Source organism: Glycine max, chromosome 17 (assembly GCF_000004515.6).
Source record: "Glycine max cultivar Williams 82 chromosome 17, Glycine_max_v4.0, whole genome shotgun sequence".
NCBI lineage: Eukaryota > Viridiplantae > Streptophyta > Magnoliopsida > Fabales > Fabaceae > Glycine > Glycine max.
Window position 1 is genome coordinate 29,183,004 of NC_038253.2, and position 16,993 is coordinate 29,199,996.

The 16,993-nt window shown below is 39.8% G+C and overlaps 1 protein-coding gene across 1 annotated transcript; it reads left to right on the forward strand.

Moving 5' to 3' along the window:
- Positions 1-526: 526 nt before the first annotated feature.
- Positions 527-5,149, forward strand: LOC100775406 (uncharacterized). Its single transcript, XM_003551096.4, has 2 exons — positions 527-1,102; positions 4,482-5,149. Exons 1-2 carry the CDS (start codon positions 673-675, stop codon positions 5,000-5,002), a joined length of 951 nt encoding a protein of 316 aa, XP_003551144.1. The 5' UTR covers positions 527-672; the 3' UTR covers positions 5,003-5,149.
- The last annotated feature ends 11,844 nt before the right edge of the window (positions 5,150-16,993 follow it).

Sequence of the window (16,993 nt, forward strand, 5' to 3'; positions counted from 1 at the left end):
AAATTTCAAGTTAAAAGTAGTGATGGTGGTTGTGGTTCAACAGGTGGAGATGCTAATGTTATTACAATCATGTGTGAGTGTGATAGAATCAATCTCAATAATTATTATGATTGAAAATTATATCTATTACTTTTACTTGTAGTTATCAATGAGTTTTATTTGGTAATGTTGAACTTAAATATTATGATATATTAGATTTGGTTTATAATTTTGTTATATGTTATGACTTTTTATAACCTATTAATTAGTATGATATTTTTAAGTTAAGTTTATTTTATAATATTTTAAATTTATGCATATCATATTATTTTTTGTTTAATATAAGTTAGTGTATTATATAAATTTTTTAAAGAAAATATTAGTTTATTAAAATTATTTCAACCATTGTTCAACCTATTGAACCTTAAACTATGGAATCCTGAATACATTCACGCTTTTTGTGATTGGTCCCATTTTAAAAACCTTTTCCATAATACAAATGTTAATTATAGAATAACATTTCTAAAATAAACAAAAGCCTAACACGGGTTAACAATACGTCGACGTTTGAGAGAAAATCGTTGCGAGGGTTTCGGACATGGTCAGTGCTCTAATGCCACAAACGCACCTCCTTCTTCTGGCGGAGATTCCTTTGAGGTTTCTACGTTGGAACAAACCGAGGCGAAGAAAGGAATGAAGGAGCACGACGAAGACGTCATCACCAATGCCGTTTCGGGTAGCGCGGTTCGGCGCACGCGCTCGCAGGCGGAGCCGGACTGGAGCGTGACGGAGTCGCTGATTCTGGTGAACGAGGTCGCGGCGGTGGAGGCGGACTGCTCCGTCGCGCTCTCCTCGTACCAGCAGTGGAACATCATCGCCGAGAATTGCGCCGCTCTCGACGTGCCGCGGAGCCTCCCGCAGTGCCGCCGCAAGTGGCGCGCGCTGCTCAACGACTACGACGGCGCCAGAGGAGAGAGGCGCGCGCTGCCGCCGGGCTTTGAGCGCGAGGTTTTCGAGGCCGTCGAGCGCGTCGTGAGAGCGCGTGAGGAGCGGGGGCTGGTTGATCCCGAGAGCGATGATGAAGAAGATGGGAACGATGAACATGACGCCACTGTGGAAATCGGTACGCACCTTTTTGATTTATTTGGCTTGACTCGTCGATTTTATTGTTTTTGGAAGAGTGATACACCAAATCTCACAAAAATAAAATTCAAATATAATTACGGGTTAATTTAATTTCTGAAACTTTAAAAAAATGGAATTTAATTAGAGATTTTCTTTGTCACAATGGCATTGGTGCGTGGTGGGGAGAGTATCCACCAGCTTTCTTGAGATGCTGACTGACTACCTTTAGTAGATCTTCCCTCCCAATGATATTTTTTCCAATCAAAGCTCTGTTCCACTCGAACCATAGGCTTGTTCGTAGAAATTAATTAGAGTTAAAGTATTTTATACTGCCCTATAATTATAGATTGTTACGTGGGGAAAGATTACTGACTTTTGTAACAGTTACTCTATAAGATGATTTTTAATTGTTGATTTTTTATTTTTTTTTACGTTTGTTACATATACTAAGGTTGTAATTGTTCACCCACTTAATATGAAAATTAACCAAGTGATTGAACAATGGTGGTTAATATGCTAAAGTTTATTATGAATCGTTTGGATAGTATTTGAGTTTGATCTTTGACGAAAATAATTATTGGTCGAACTTTATTTATCACCTTGTCGAACGAATTAGTCATGGTCCTTTTCACCTGAAGAACAAGAGGATTAAGACTAAAAAAAATTAAACTCAATTTTTAATCCATGTTAGTCTTATCATTTGATTTGATTTACTAGAATTTAATAATTTTAAGGATTTAAAATGATATTTTTATAAATTCAGATGCAACTTTCCAACATAGAATAGAAGCTGTAAACAAGTTTTTGATTTGTTGTATCGGGAGCCAACACTCCTTAGCTACTTTGTGTTTAAGAATTATGATTATTTATTCATATGATTTGATTTGATTTGTTGTATCTATGGTTGCTTCTTCATTGTGCAGTTCTACTTTTGCCAATTTTGTTTTATTCTTGGCATACATACAGCTTAAATGTATTCTTGACTCTTGAGCTCTCTAAAGGACACACATTTGCTAGATGGTAGTGTTGCTAAATGGTGATTACAAAAGAAATAATGGAACCCTATTATTGGTGTTACTGTTTATTTAATTGGGGGATATATAAGTGTTTCAGGTTACATTGGTGGAAGTGAAAGTAGGCTTTGGGGTCTTGGGTTGAATTAGGGCCCTCATCAATGAATACAAATTCATGAAAAGAAATTGAGGGGATTTTTAGTTATAAACTTGCCTGGTTTCTGATTTCTCTCTTGCTTAGCAAAAGGTAATGAACAAATTATGGAATTTAATTAGTCATTTAATATGAACATGCTGTATATTTTAGTTTTAGATTTGAACATGCACTTCAGAATTAGAATTGGCAAAGCGGGTTGAATCAATTCGCCTTGTTGAAAACATGACAGGGTGGGTTGGCCCATTTCTAAAAATAGATTGAGAAGGCCAACTTTTTCTGCTATGACATCTGGACAATAAAATGTTGGACAAAAAAATGATTGACTCAGGGTGCCCTGATGGGTTGCAGCAACTCCTTGCATGGGTCACTGGATCCGCCAGTAGGAAGGCTGTGATGCAAGGTCCTTGCCCTTGCATGGAAGATGATGCCACATAGGCCTCAACAGCATAGGAGCTGGTTGCATCATTGAGTACATCCTGCATGGAAGACAGCTAGGCTTGGATTGATGGTGGCTGTAAAATTTGGAGGTCGATAATGGAGGTTGTGGATTGTGGCTGTTGAATTAGTAGTTCATTTACACAACCATCTTAGAAAATATAGGTTGTCATGCAACCAGAAATTGGCGACCAAAGTGAAATCTGGAATCAAGAGAAGGAAATGTGAAAGCAATGTGGTCTTTTAGTAAAAATTTTATAAAAACAAAAAAAAAATGAAAACATATGTTTTCTCTCAAACCAGACAGATCTTAATAATTAGCACAAAGTCCTAAATCTAAAGCCATTAGTCCATGATCCAACACCAATGGGGAATAAAAGGACCAATGAGCCAACCTGCCCTGCCACAACTTTTATGTTTGGGGCAGATTAGGCTAATTCATGGATTGCTATGTGTAACCCAACCCTCCAAAAGGCCATGTTAAATGGAGTGACCTGATGAGTTCAACTCTTTTCGCCTTTCCTATTCAAACCCTTTAATATATATAGAATGTGGACTCAACGAATAACAATATAAATTACGGAATCTGATAGGAATGACACTCCTAACTGTTAGTGAATTCCTGTAGGCCTAAATAACGAAGGCCAAGGCCCAATACAGCTATAAGCAAGAATTAGTCAGAGGTGAGTTGGTAATAGAGAGATAAGGTTGAGTCTGTAGGGGAATTCTGTTATATGGGTGTGGTGGAGGAAATTTGGGAACCATGTTGAGAATATTGTTGTTATTGAGGGTCTAGAGATTTCTCATTCTTGGTGGCTACGGCTCTATACTTTCTCGTTTTCTCTTCTATTATCAATAACACAGTGAATTATTCAGAATTAGATAGGTATGTGGTGTTGACGTGTTACAAAATGCTACGCATTAACCCCTATTTAATCGAATTTTGCATCTTAAACAAGGAAACAAATCGCGTAATAATATTATAAAAATAAAAACCACTCCAAAGAAATCATCTAAGATACTTACCCTACAAAAAGATACTTTAATTATTATAAGATACAATAATGATATTTTGATATATTGTCTAGAGATGATATTCTACAATAAATAAATGAATAGCCTTATGTAAACTAATATAATTGCAAAACTTACTTTTGGTGTTTAGTGGTTATATAAATTTGAAGATATACAATGATTTTTTTCCTTTAAAATGAAAATATAATACAAGGAAGATTGATACACATTTTATATGACCCAAGAATTCAAAATTGGATACTTAATAGTGAGTTTGATTCTTTTTCCTTGAGTGCAAATTGAGAAAAAAAAAAAAACTGACAGGTGCCTACAAATTTTACTTGAGCATAAACAATAAATAATTTAAAAACATTGATAAATATTTGAAATTGTTGAAGAACCATGATATAGATGATACATGTGGAGACTTAAAAGTAATGTGGCTCTTAAATGATTCAATGATTGTCTAAGGCAGTTTAATTCTAAAATGATCACAGTTGGTGCCAAATTTTCTTAATCTGTTTTTGAATTTTGAAAATTAAATTATAGCTTGAGGGAGTGTTTTGATCAACATGATATAATTCCATTTCTTTTTTCTTTTTTTTCCCCTTGTTCTTTTAACTATTTAGGAAATGAATGAAATATGAAACTAAGTAGTTGAATCTCGTTTGGAGCATTACCATGTAACTTGTATTTTTATTATCTCTTTACTGTATAGAACTTCACAACTGATAAATCTTTATAAGTTCAATGAATAGGGTCCAAAAGAAAAAGGCAACGAAGTAAATCGAGACACCAAGTTCAAAAGCCTAAGAAATTTCATGAACAAAGGCCTGATGACAGCCATGAAGAAGGACCGGAGGATGATGATAATTCAGAAGACGAGTATTTGAAAGACTTCCTAGAATCAAGACCCAAATTGAAAGGTACTGCAGAAAGGCCTCCAAAGCACTTGGTGATGCCACCAAAGAGCCTTGGCGAAGTAGAGCTTAATGAAAACTACCACCAAATTGAAAGGCCGAAGCCGATCGGCACAGAAAGGATAACAATTAGCAGGGAAGAAAATGAGGAAACATTGTCTCTGAAACTGCAAGAGTTGGCAGTAGAGATTGAAGCAATTGCTAGTGAATCAGCAGCAGACTATAAAGGAGGTGGCTCACAAAATTTAGAGGACTCGTATGACTTTACAAGAGGCCAAGGGGACAAGCTCATAGTAAGCCTGGGAAATTTCTTCAACACCCTTAAGTGTCTATGTGATACTCCCCAAGAGTGCAAATGAACATTACAATGTTCTTTTGTAACTATTTTCTATTCTGGTCAGTGATAGAATGAAGCATAGTTGAATGTTGTTTCTTTATTGTGTAGACTCTCTGGTTGTGTTCAATCACTGATGCTGCTCATGTGAAAGTAATTTATTACAGCTTAACGAGACGCATTTGTTTACTATTCTAACTATGAATTTAACGTTTTCCTCAAACAGGAACTGCCCAAGAAATAGAAAAGCTCTAGTTACAAATTTCCAAGGGTGTGTCTTCTCACATTAACTAAGATGGAATAACTGAAATTGGGCAACAACCAAAAGAAAAATTAAAATTTTTCCAATGGTGTGTTTTCTCACGTTAACTAAGGGGGAATAACTGGAATTGCCCATTAACCGATATAATATCAATAATTGTATGGTTAGGAAATTTTACAATTTTCTGGATATATTACATTATATGCAATTTATTAAAATACCCATAATATTACACCTACCCTGTTCTGTAAATTCTTTTTATTTAGACCTCCAATAGACATAACAGAGTGTGTCAACCTTTTCTTCTTTGACGCCGATACTGCACTCGACGTTGTTTAGTTTTGGTTGAAATGGATCTTGTAAAGGCATAACCTAGTGGCTTTTGGTGAGTGTGTGACTGTATACTTTAGTTGTTACCAAAAACATTATTGTGTTTGTGTTAGCTCTTGTTACCACAAAGGTAGTACAATCCTTTCTGCTTTTGCAACCTCTTTTTAAACTACCGCTTTCAGACCGACGTCGTTTTCTCATAGGCTTTTTGAGAGATTTGTCACACCTCAGCCGAACAAAATGGGCATCAATGTACAGGTTGAGAACAAGCAATCTGTGACCACACAGAGCCACCCTTGACATCAACAAATTTAGTAGACATTGAGAAGAAGAAAAAGGAAAATCTCAAATGGCCAGAGACTTGATTTTTCCATTGGTTTGGTGGGTGCCACGGGCCACAGTAATAGAATCGAACATATATATATGTTAAGCTTATGACTAGCCGGTGTAGAACACACCCAAACGCCGACAACGAACATCCATTATGTTATCAGTTATGTGTAAAGGAGGTCGGAACCCAAGCGCAATAAATCTCAGTGTCGATAGAAGTGGCCGAAAACAAAGAGAAGGGTCTATGAACGGAGAAATGATTCAACAGCAAAGGGAAGTCAAATGGGGAAAAAGTTTGACGTGGGAGTTAATTTTAAGACGCCTTCTAGCACGGGCAAGTCATATAGGTCTTGCACGGTGTGAAAGTTTTGTTAACCGTCGGACACTAATGTTCCATAATGGATGGGCGAGATTGACTGACAGGCACTACACGGGATGACACTTTATCGAATTCAATCTGAGGCATTTTGGGCTGCACGGGATGACACTTTGTCGATAGATATTTGTTTAATACATTCGTGAAAATTTAATCTATTAACAATTAATTAGATTTATGATTAAAAAAACTATTAATTAGATTTTTTTAACACCAAAAAATGAGTCAATCAACAACTTAATTAAGTCAAATCAGAATTCTTATTTAAAATGAAGTGATAACTGAATAAGTAAAAAAAATGAAAATATTATATATGTAAACAATCAATTAAAATTAATATAATTTTTATTTTATTTTATATATGAAGGATATCCTCACCAGTTTGAAGTTCATCCAGGAGGTAGGTAAAGTTTAATAAAGAATTATTTCTGTCAATGATCAAACTTGAGTAGTATCCAAATGATTTAACTGTAACTTCAATATATTAATCATTTATGCTTTATCATTTTGTTAGAACTTTTATAATCTTTTAATATATGTCCCCCTTCGACTAGGACCCAGTACCCCTTGATAAAAAAAAAAAAAGAACTCAGGTATTCAGTTAGCCCGAATACTAACCAAATACCCTTGATAAAGATGAAACCTTGGGTATTCGACTAGGCCGAATACCTGAATACCTCCAACTCTATCAGTTAGAAAGAAACCTTAGGTATTTGGCTTGGTCATGGCCTAGTACTGATGCAATCCTCCCTAGGAAGAGACCAGTTACTAGAGCCATAAGTAAGAGGCTCCAAGAGGATTAGACTAGAGTTGCTGAAGAAGACTCTAGGATTCTCATGAACCTCAGAGTTGATTTCTGAGCCCATGGGCCAAGGTTGGGTCCACTGTTTTTTGTAAATATTAGAATATGTTTTCCTTATTTTGAGCCTTGTATTTTGGCCATTTTAGGTTTGTAGGGTACCCTATTATTATAGGGTTTTAAACTTGTATTTCAGGGCATTTTGAGTAGTCTTTGTAGTAAGGACTTTTTTGTATTTTTATGTATTTTACCATGGGGGTGAGCTTAGCTATTGGAGGGGTGTGAGTAGCTAAAATTCATCTGGACTTGGGCCTCTCCAAGCCAGATGAATTTTGGCCATCCTTTCTTTTTCCTGGGCCAAGCCCAACTTGTCTTCCTTCCTTCCCAAATAAGAAGTGCATGTTTCCCCCCTCTAGCTTCTCAAGGAAGCTTTCTTCCTTGCTTCCCAAGGAAGCTACCTTCCTTGCTTCTCAAGGAAGCTTCCCACGTGCTAGAGTCACACCTTCCATGTTTGTGGCATCTAAAGGGAATATGCTAAGATTCCTTTGGTATATTCTTGTAATATTCCTTTTAGATTCACATGAAATGAAAATGAATGTTAGTGTTTAGCTCTACTGAGCTTTAAAAGATTGGCTAAGATTTTGTTAAAACATAAGCACTTAGACAATGAAGGAAAGCTGGAGTTGCTGCACATGATGTCCAACGTTATGTCAAGGAATGAGATCGGGCTGCACAATGCACAAGGCAAGATAAAATGTCAAATGAAGAATTGAAGTTGCAGGATCCACGATGTCGGATACAATGTCCTGACATCCTGCCCGAGAATACTGGACAATGTACAAGGCAAGATAAAATGGCAAATGAAGAATTGAAGTTGCAGGATCCACGATGTCGGATACAATGTCCTGACATCCTGCCCGAAAATACTGGAGTTGCTGTACAATGCAAGATAAAAGTCAAGTGCAGAAGTGAAGCTGCAGGATCCACGATGTCGGACACGATGTCCTGACATCCGGCCCGAAAATACTGGACATATAAATCTGTTATATCTTTAACAGATTATTGTGCAGTTAGCAAGAGATTAGAAGATCTATCTTTAGGAACGAATTAAAAGATCATTAAAGTTCGAATTTCAAAGTAGAAGAGTTCGTTCAGGGATTAAAGATTAAAGATTAAAGATTCAAACTAAAAGATCAAAAGTTATCTTTTAGTTCTTTAACTGCAGATTTTTTCAGAAGAAGATAGATCTCCTCCAGCACAAGCCGTTGCAGCCCAGAAACGCAAATTGCTATATAATCATGGAGGCTGCACGAGTTCTGTACCAAGTCCGGGATTGAAGAGTTATTTTGTGAGTTTTTGGGACTTGAGTCTTTTGTGAGCCACCTTGATGGTACCCTAACATCAAGTGTTGGACCTATGTGTGTAGAGTTGATCTCTTGTGTCTAGAGTTGATCTCTAGTGTGTAGAGTTGATCTCTTTTGTTCAGAGTTGATCTCTGGTGTGTCTTTGACTTAATTGTAAACACGGGAGTGTGAGTGAGAGGGAGTGAGCGGAGGTTCTCATATCTAAGAGTGGCTCTTAGGTAGAGATCGCACGGGTAGTGGTTAGGTGAGAAGGTTGTAAACAGGGGCTGTTAGACCTTGAACTAACACTATTGAGAGTGGATTTCCTCCCTGGCTTGGTAGCCCCCAGATGTAGGTGAGGTAGCACCGAACTGGGTAAACAATTCTCTTGTGTTATTTACTTGTTTAATCTGTTCATACGGACACATATAATCTGCATGTTCTGAAGCGTGATGTCGTGACATCCTGTACGACATCTGTCCCCTGGTATCAGAATTTCAATTGGTATCAGAGCGAACACTCGAAATCACAGAGTGAGATCTAGGGAGATAAATTCTGATGAACATGGAGAAAGAAGGCGGACCAGTGAACAGACCACCAATTCTCGATGGAAGCAACTATGAATATTGGAGAGCAAGAATGGTGGCCTTCCTCAAATCACTGGATAGCAGAACCTGGAAAGCTGTCATCAAAGGCTGGGAACATCCCAAGATGCTGGACACAGAAGGAAAGCCCACTGAAGAATTGAAGCCAGAAGAAGACTGGACTAAAGAAGAAGACGAATTGGCACTTGGAAACTCCAAAGCTTTGAATGCTCTATTCAATGGAGTTGACAAGAATATCTTCAGACTGATCAACACTTGCACAGTGGCCAAAGATGCATGGGAGATCCTGAAAATCACTCATGAAGGAACCTCCAAAGTGAAGATGTCCAGATTGCAACTGTTGGCTACAAAATTCGAAAATCTGAAGATGAAGGAGGAAGAATGTATTCATGACTTCCACATGAACATTCTTGAAATTGCCAATGCTTGCACTGCCTTGGGAGAGAAGATGACAGATGAAAAGCTGGTGAGAAAGATCCTCAGATCCTTGCCTAAGAGATTTGACATGAAAGTCACTACAATAGAGGAGGCCCAAGACATTTGCAACATGAGAGTAGATGAACTCATTGGTTCTCTTCAAACCTTTGAGCTAGGACTCTCGGATAGGGCTGAAAAGAAGAGTAAAAATCTGGCTTTCATGTCCAATGATGAAGGAGAAGAAGGTGAGTATGACCTGGATACTGATGAAGGTCTGACTAATGCAGTTGTGCTCCTTGGTAAGCAGTTCAACAAAGTGCAGAACAGAATGGACAGAAGGCAGAAGCCACATGTCCAGAACATCCCTTTCGACATCAGGAAAGGCAGTAAATACCAGAAAGAGTCAGATGTAAAGCCCAGTCACAGCAAAGGAATTCAATGCCATGGGTGTGAAGGCGACACATCATAGCTGAATGTCCCACTCATCTCAAGAAGCAGAGGAAAGAACTTTCTGTATGTCGATCTGATACAGAGAGTGAACAGGAAAGTGACTCTGACAGAGATGAGAATGCACTCACTGGGAGATTTGAAACTGCTGAAGATTCAAGTGATACTGACAGTGAAATCACTTTTGATGAGCTTGCTACATCCTATAGAGAACTATGCATCAGAAGTGAGAAGATTCTTCAGCAGGAAGCACAACTGAAGAAGATCATTGCAGATCTGGAGGCTGAGAAGGAGGCACATAAAGAGGAGATCTCTGAGCTTAAAGGAGAAGTCGGTTTTCTGAACTCTAAATTGGAAAACATGACCAAATCAATAAAGATGCTGAATAAAGGCTCAGATACGCTTGATGAGGTGCTGCTGCTTGGAAAAAATGCTGGAAACCAGAGAGGACTTGGATTTAATCCTAAGTCTGCTGGCAGAACGACCATGACAGAATTTGTTCCTGCCAAAAACAGGACTGGAGCCACGATGTCACAACATCGGTCTCGACATCATGGAACGCAGCAGAAAAAGAGCAAAAGAAAGAAGTGGAGGTGTCACTACTGTGGCAAGTATGGTCACATAAAGCCCTTTTGCTATCATCTACATGGCCATCCACATCATGGAACTCAAAGTAGCAACAGCAGAAAGAAGATGATGTGGGTTCCAAAACACAAGGCTGTCAGTCTTGTTGTTCATACTTCACTTAGAGCATCAGCTAAGGAAGATTGGTACCTAGATAGCGGCTGTTCCCGACACATGACAGGAGTCAAAGAATTCCTGCTGAACATTGAGCCCTGCTCCACTAGTTATGTGACATTTGGAGATGGCTCTAAAGGAAAGATCATTGGAATGGGAAAGCTAGTTCATGATGGACTTCCTAGTCTGAACAAAGTACTGCTGGTGAAGGGACTGACTGCAAACTTGATCAGCATCAGTCAGCTGTGTGATGAAGGATTCAATGTAAACTTCACAAAGTCAGAATGCTTGGTGACAAATGAGAAGAGTGAAGTTCTAATGAAGGGCAGCAGGTCAAAGGACAATTGTTACCTATGGACACCCCAAGAAACCAGCTACTCCTCCACATGTCTATCCTCCAAAGAAGATGAAGTCAGAATATGGCATCAAAGATTTGGACATCTGCGCTTAAGAGGCATAAAGAAAATCATTGACAAAGGTGCTGTTAGAGGCATTCCCAATCTGAAAATAGAAGAAGGCAGAATCTGTGGTGAATGTCAGATTGGAAAGCAAGTCAAGATGTCCCACCAGAAGCTTCAACATCAGACCACTTCCAGGGTGCTGGAACTACATCACATGGATTTGATGGGGCCTATGCAGGTTGAAAGCCTTGGAGGAAAGAGGTATGCCTATGTTGGTGTGGATGATTTCTCCAGATTTACCTGGGTCAACTTTATCAGAGAGAAATCAGACACCTCTGCAACTGTCAAGCACTTCCACATCTTTGGAAGTCCATGTTACATTTTGGCAGATAGAGAGCAAAGGAGAAAGATGGATCCCAAGAGTGATGCAGGAATATTCCTGGGATACTCTACAAACAGCAGAGCATATAGAGTATTCAATTCCAGAACCAGAACAGTGATGGAATCCATCAATATGGTTGTTGATGATCTGTCTCCAGCAAGAAAGAAGGATGTCGAAGAAGATGTCAGAACATCGGGAGACAATGTAGCAGATGCAGCTAAAAGTGGAGAAAATGCAGAAAACTCTGATTCTGCTACAGATGAATCAAACATCAACCAACCTGGCAAGAGACCCTCCATTAGAATCCAGAAAATGCATCCCAAGGAGCTGATTATAGGAGATCCAAACAGAGGAGTCACTACAAGATCAAGGGAGATTGAAATTGTCTCCAACTCATGCTTTATCTCCAGAATTGAGCCCAAGAATGTGAAAGAGGCACTGACTGATGAGTTCTGGATCAATGCTATGCATGAAGAAGTCTATGTGGAGCAGCCAAAGGGATTTGCAGATCCAACTCATCCAGATCATGTATACAGGCTCAGACGCTCGCACCAAGTGGATCTTCAAGAAGATGAATCAAACATCAACCAACCTGGCAAGAGACCCTCCATTAGAATCCAGAAAATGCATCCCAAGGAGCTGATTATAGGAGATCCAAACAGAGGAGTCACTACAAGATCAAGGGAGATTGAAATTGTCTCCAACTCATGCTTTATCTCCAGAATTGAGCCCAAGAATGTGAAAGAGGCACTGACTGATGAGTTCTGGATCAATGCTATGCATGAAGAAGTCTATGTGGAGCAGCCAAAGGGATTTGCAGATCCAACTCATCCAGATCATGTATACAGGCTCAAGAAGGCTCTCTATGGATTGAAGCAAGCTCCAAGAGCTTGGTATGAAAGGCTGACAAAGTTCCTTACTCAGCAAGGGTATAGGAAGGGAGGAATTGACAAGACTCTCTTTGTCAAACAAGATGCTGAAAACTTGATGATTGCACAGATATATGTTGATGACATTGTGTTTGGAGGGATGTCGAATGAGATGCTTCGACATTTTGTCCAACAGATGCAATCTGAATTTGAGATGAGTCTTGTTGGAGAGCTGACTTATTTTCTGGGACTCCAAGTGAAGCAGATGGAAGACTCCATGTTCCTCTCTCAAAGCAAGTATGCAAAGAACATTGTCAAGAAGTTTGGGATGGAGAATGCCAGTCATAAAAGGACACCTGCACCTACTCACTTGAAGCTGTCAAAGGATGAAGCAGGCACCAGTGTTGATCAAAGTTTGTACAGAAGCATGATTGGGAGCTTATTATATTTAACAGCTAGCAGACCCGACATCACCTATGCAGTAGGTGTTTGTGCAAGATATCAAGCCAATCCCAAGATAAGTCACTTGAATCAAGTAAAGAGAATTCTGAAATATGTAAATGGCACTAGTGACTATGGGATTATGTACTGTCATTGTTCAAATTCAATGCTGGTTGGGTATTGTGATGCTGATTGGGCTGGGAGTGCAGATGACAGAAAAAGCACTTCTGGTGGATGCTTCTATTTGGGAAACAATCTTATTTCATGGTTCAGCAAGAAGCAGAACTGTGTGTCCCTATCTACAGCAGAAGCCGAGTATATTGCAGCAGGAAGCAGCTGTTCACAGCTAGTTTGGATGAAGCAGATGCTGAAGGAGTACAATGTCGAACAAGATGTCATGACATTGTACTGTGACAACATGAGTGCTATTAATATTTCTAAAAATCCTGTTCAACACAGCAGAACCAAGCACATTGACATTAGACATCACTATATCAGAGATCTTGTTGATGATAAAGTGATCACACTGAAGCATGTTGACACTGAGGAACAAATAGCAGATATTTTCACAAAGGCTTTGGATGCAAATCAGTTTGAAAAACTGAGGGGCAAGCTGGGCATTTGTGTGCTAGAGGAATTATAGCAACTACAGCAATCTGAACGTGCCCAAACGAATCACTTAACATTAATAGCACGTTCACTACTGAACCAAGGAAAATTCGACCGTTGCTTCACACGACCCTCTACATTCCTCATTCAAATTTATATCTGCTTGGCATTCGTGTTTTTACCAGCATTTCCCAATAGCCTTCTGAGATTTACGAAATCATTCCAAACGCTCTGCTTTTCCATGGCTACCTCACCAAAAGAAACTTCCGCTCCAGGTTCACCCGCTGTACGATCATCTCCGCACCAGGAACAACCAGAATTCAACATCCAACCCATCCAAATAATTCCTGGTCAAGCCTCTGTCCCTGAGAAACTGGTTCCCAGAAGACCACAGGGAGTGAAGATTGCTGAAAACCCTAGCCCTGCAACAAGTCCTAGGGAAGTAGACACGGAGATGGACAAGAAAATCCGCGGTATTGTGAGTAGCATTCTGAAAGATGCTTCTGTGCCTGATGCTGAGAAAGATGTTCCAACATCTTCCACCCCAGATGTTTCTGTGCCTGATGTCAATAAAGATGTTCCAACATCCTCCGCTCCAAATGCTGAAGCCATCCCTTCACCCAGTGAAGAGGAATCAACAGAAGAAGAGGATCAAGCCTCAGAGGAGACCCCTGCACCAAGGGCACCAGAACCTACTCCAGGTGACCTCATTGACCTGGAAGAAGTAGAATCTGACGAGGAACCCATTGCCAACAGATTGGCACCAGGCGTTGCAGAACGATTACAAAGCCGGAAAGGGAAAACTCCCATCAAGAGGTCTGGACGAATCAAGACTATGGCCCAGAAGAAGAGCACTCCAGTCACTCCTGCCACATCCAGAAGAAGCAAGGTTGCTATCCCCTCCAAGAAAAGGAAAGAAATTTCCTCATCCGATTCTGATGATGATGTCGAACTAGATGTCTCGACATCTAAGAGGGCCAAGAAATCTGGAAGAAAGGTGCCTGGAAATGTTCCTGATGCACCATTGGACAACATCTCTTTCCACTCCATTGGCAATGCTGAAAGGTGGAAATTCGTGTATCAAAGGAGACTTGCCTTGGAAAGAGAACTGGGAAGAGCTGTCTTGGATTGCAAGGAGACCATGGACCTCATCAAGGCTGCTGGACTACTGAAGACAGTCACCAAGTTGGGAGACTGTTATGAAGGCCTAGTCAGGGAATTCATTGTCAACATTCCCTCTGACATATCAAACAGAAAAAGTGATGATTATCAAAGAGTGTTTGTCAGAGGAAAGTGTGTTAGATTCTCCCCTGCAGTGATCAACAAATATCTGGGCAGACCTACTGATGGAGTGATAGATATTGATGTTTCTGAGCATCAAATTGCCAAGGAAATCACTGCCAAACGAGTCCAGCATTGGCCAAAGAAAGGGAAGCTTTCAGCAGGGAAGCTAAGTGTGAAGTATGCAATTCTGCACAGGATTGGAGCTGCAAACTGGGTTCCCACCAATCATACTTCCACTGTTGCCACAGGTTTGGGTAAATTTCTGTATGCTGTTGGAACCAAATCCAAATTTAATTTTGGAAACTATATCTTTGATCAAACTGTTAAGCATTCAGAATCATTTGCTGTCAAATTACCCATTGCCTTCCCTACTGTATTATGTGGCATTATGTTGAGTCAGCATCCCAATATGTTAAACTACACTGACTCTGTGATGAAAAAAGAATCTCCTCTATCCCTGCACTATAAACTGTTTGAGGGGACACATGTCCCAGACATTGTCTCGACATCAGGGAAAGCTGCTGCTTCAGGTGCTGTGTCCAAGGATGCCTTGATTGCAGAACTCAAGGACACATGCAAGGTGCTGGAAGCAACCATCAAAGCCAACACAGAGAAGAAGATGGAGCTGGAACGGCTGATCAAAAGGCTCTCAGAAAGTGGCATTGATGGTGAAGCAGCTGAGGAAGATGGTGAAGCAGCTGAAGCAGAAGAAGAAGCTGCTGAAGAAGAGGAAGATGCAGCCGAGGAAGAAGAAGAAGCTGCTGAGGAAGAGGAAGATGCAGCAGAAGAGACAGAATCAGATGATGATTCTGAAGCCACCCCATGATCATCAGACCTTTATGTTTTGTTTTTGCTTTTACTGTTATTAGTTAAAGGGGCATGTCCCTTTGAACAATTGTTTACTATGGGTCTGTAATATTCGCACATTAATTTCATGCATCCTACTTTTGCCAAATTTATGTCTAAAAAGGGGGAGTAATAGTATTATGCTTGCTATTATGCATGATTATGTTGAATGTATGATGTATGGCAGTAGGATAGTAGGATACGATGTGTGCATGATTCATGACCTTGAGGGGGAGTTGTATGAATATGATCTTGAGGGGGAGACTGCTGCTGAGGATGAATGATGTAAGCTACTAGAAGATGCTGCAGTAAGAGCATGAAGACAGGGGGAGCAGATAGCGGATGTCACATGAGATGTCTTGACATCCTGGAAAAGACTAGTAGCTGATAGAAGATGCTGCAGTAAGCATGAAGACAGGGGGAGCAGAAGCAGAAAGCTGATGTCACGAGAGATGTCTTGACATCCTGGAGAAGACTTGTAGATTTGCAACTTGAAGAATTTCCGCTGTGCTTGATTACTCTGATAATGGAAGTTGCTGATCCCACTTGCATAACTGCTCGTACCTGCTCAGGAAGTGTCTAAGTATGTTTTAGACAAAATTTGCCAAAGGGGGAGATTGTTAGTGTTTAGCTCTACTGAGCTTTAAAAGATTGGCTAAGATTTTGTTAAAACATAAGCACTTAGACAATGAAGGAAAGCTGGAGTTGCTGCACATGATGTCCAACGGTATGTCAAGGAATAAGATCGGGCTGCACAATGCACAAGGCAAGATAAAATGTCAAATGAAGAATTGAAGTTGCAGGATCCACGATGTCGGATACAATGTCCTGACATCCTGCCCGAGAATACTGGAGTTGCTGTACAATGCAAGATAAAAGACAAGTGCAGAAGTGAAGCTGCAGGATCCACGATGTCGGATACAATGTCCTGACATCCTGCCCGAGAATACTGGAGTTGCTGTACAATGCAAGATAAAAGTCAAGTGCAGAAGTGAAGCTGCAGGATCCACGATGTCGGACACGATGTCCTGACATCCGGCCCGAAAATACTGGACATATAAATCTGTTATATCTTTAACAGATTATTGTGCAGTTAGCAAGAGATTAGAAGATCTATCTTTAGGAACGAATTAAAAGATCATTAAAGTTCGAATTTCAAAGTAGAAGAGTTCGTTCAGGGATTAAAGATTAAAGATTAAAGATTCAAACTAAAAGATCAAAAGTTATCTTTTAGTTCTTTAACTGCAGATTTTTTCAGAAGAAGATAGATCTCCTCCAGCACAAGCCGTTGCAGCCCAGAAACGCAAATTGCTATATAATCATGGAGGCTGCACGAGTTCTGTACCAAGTCCGGGATTGAAGAGTTAGTTTGTGAGTTTTTGGGACTTGAGTCATTTGTGAGCCACCTTGATGGTACCCTAACATCAAGTGTTGGACCTATGTGTGTAGAGTTGATCTCTTGTGTCTAGAGTTGATCTCTAGTGTGTAGAGTTGATCTCTTTTGTTCAGAGTTGATCTCTGGTGTGTCTTTGACTTA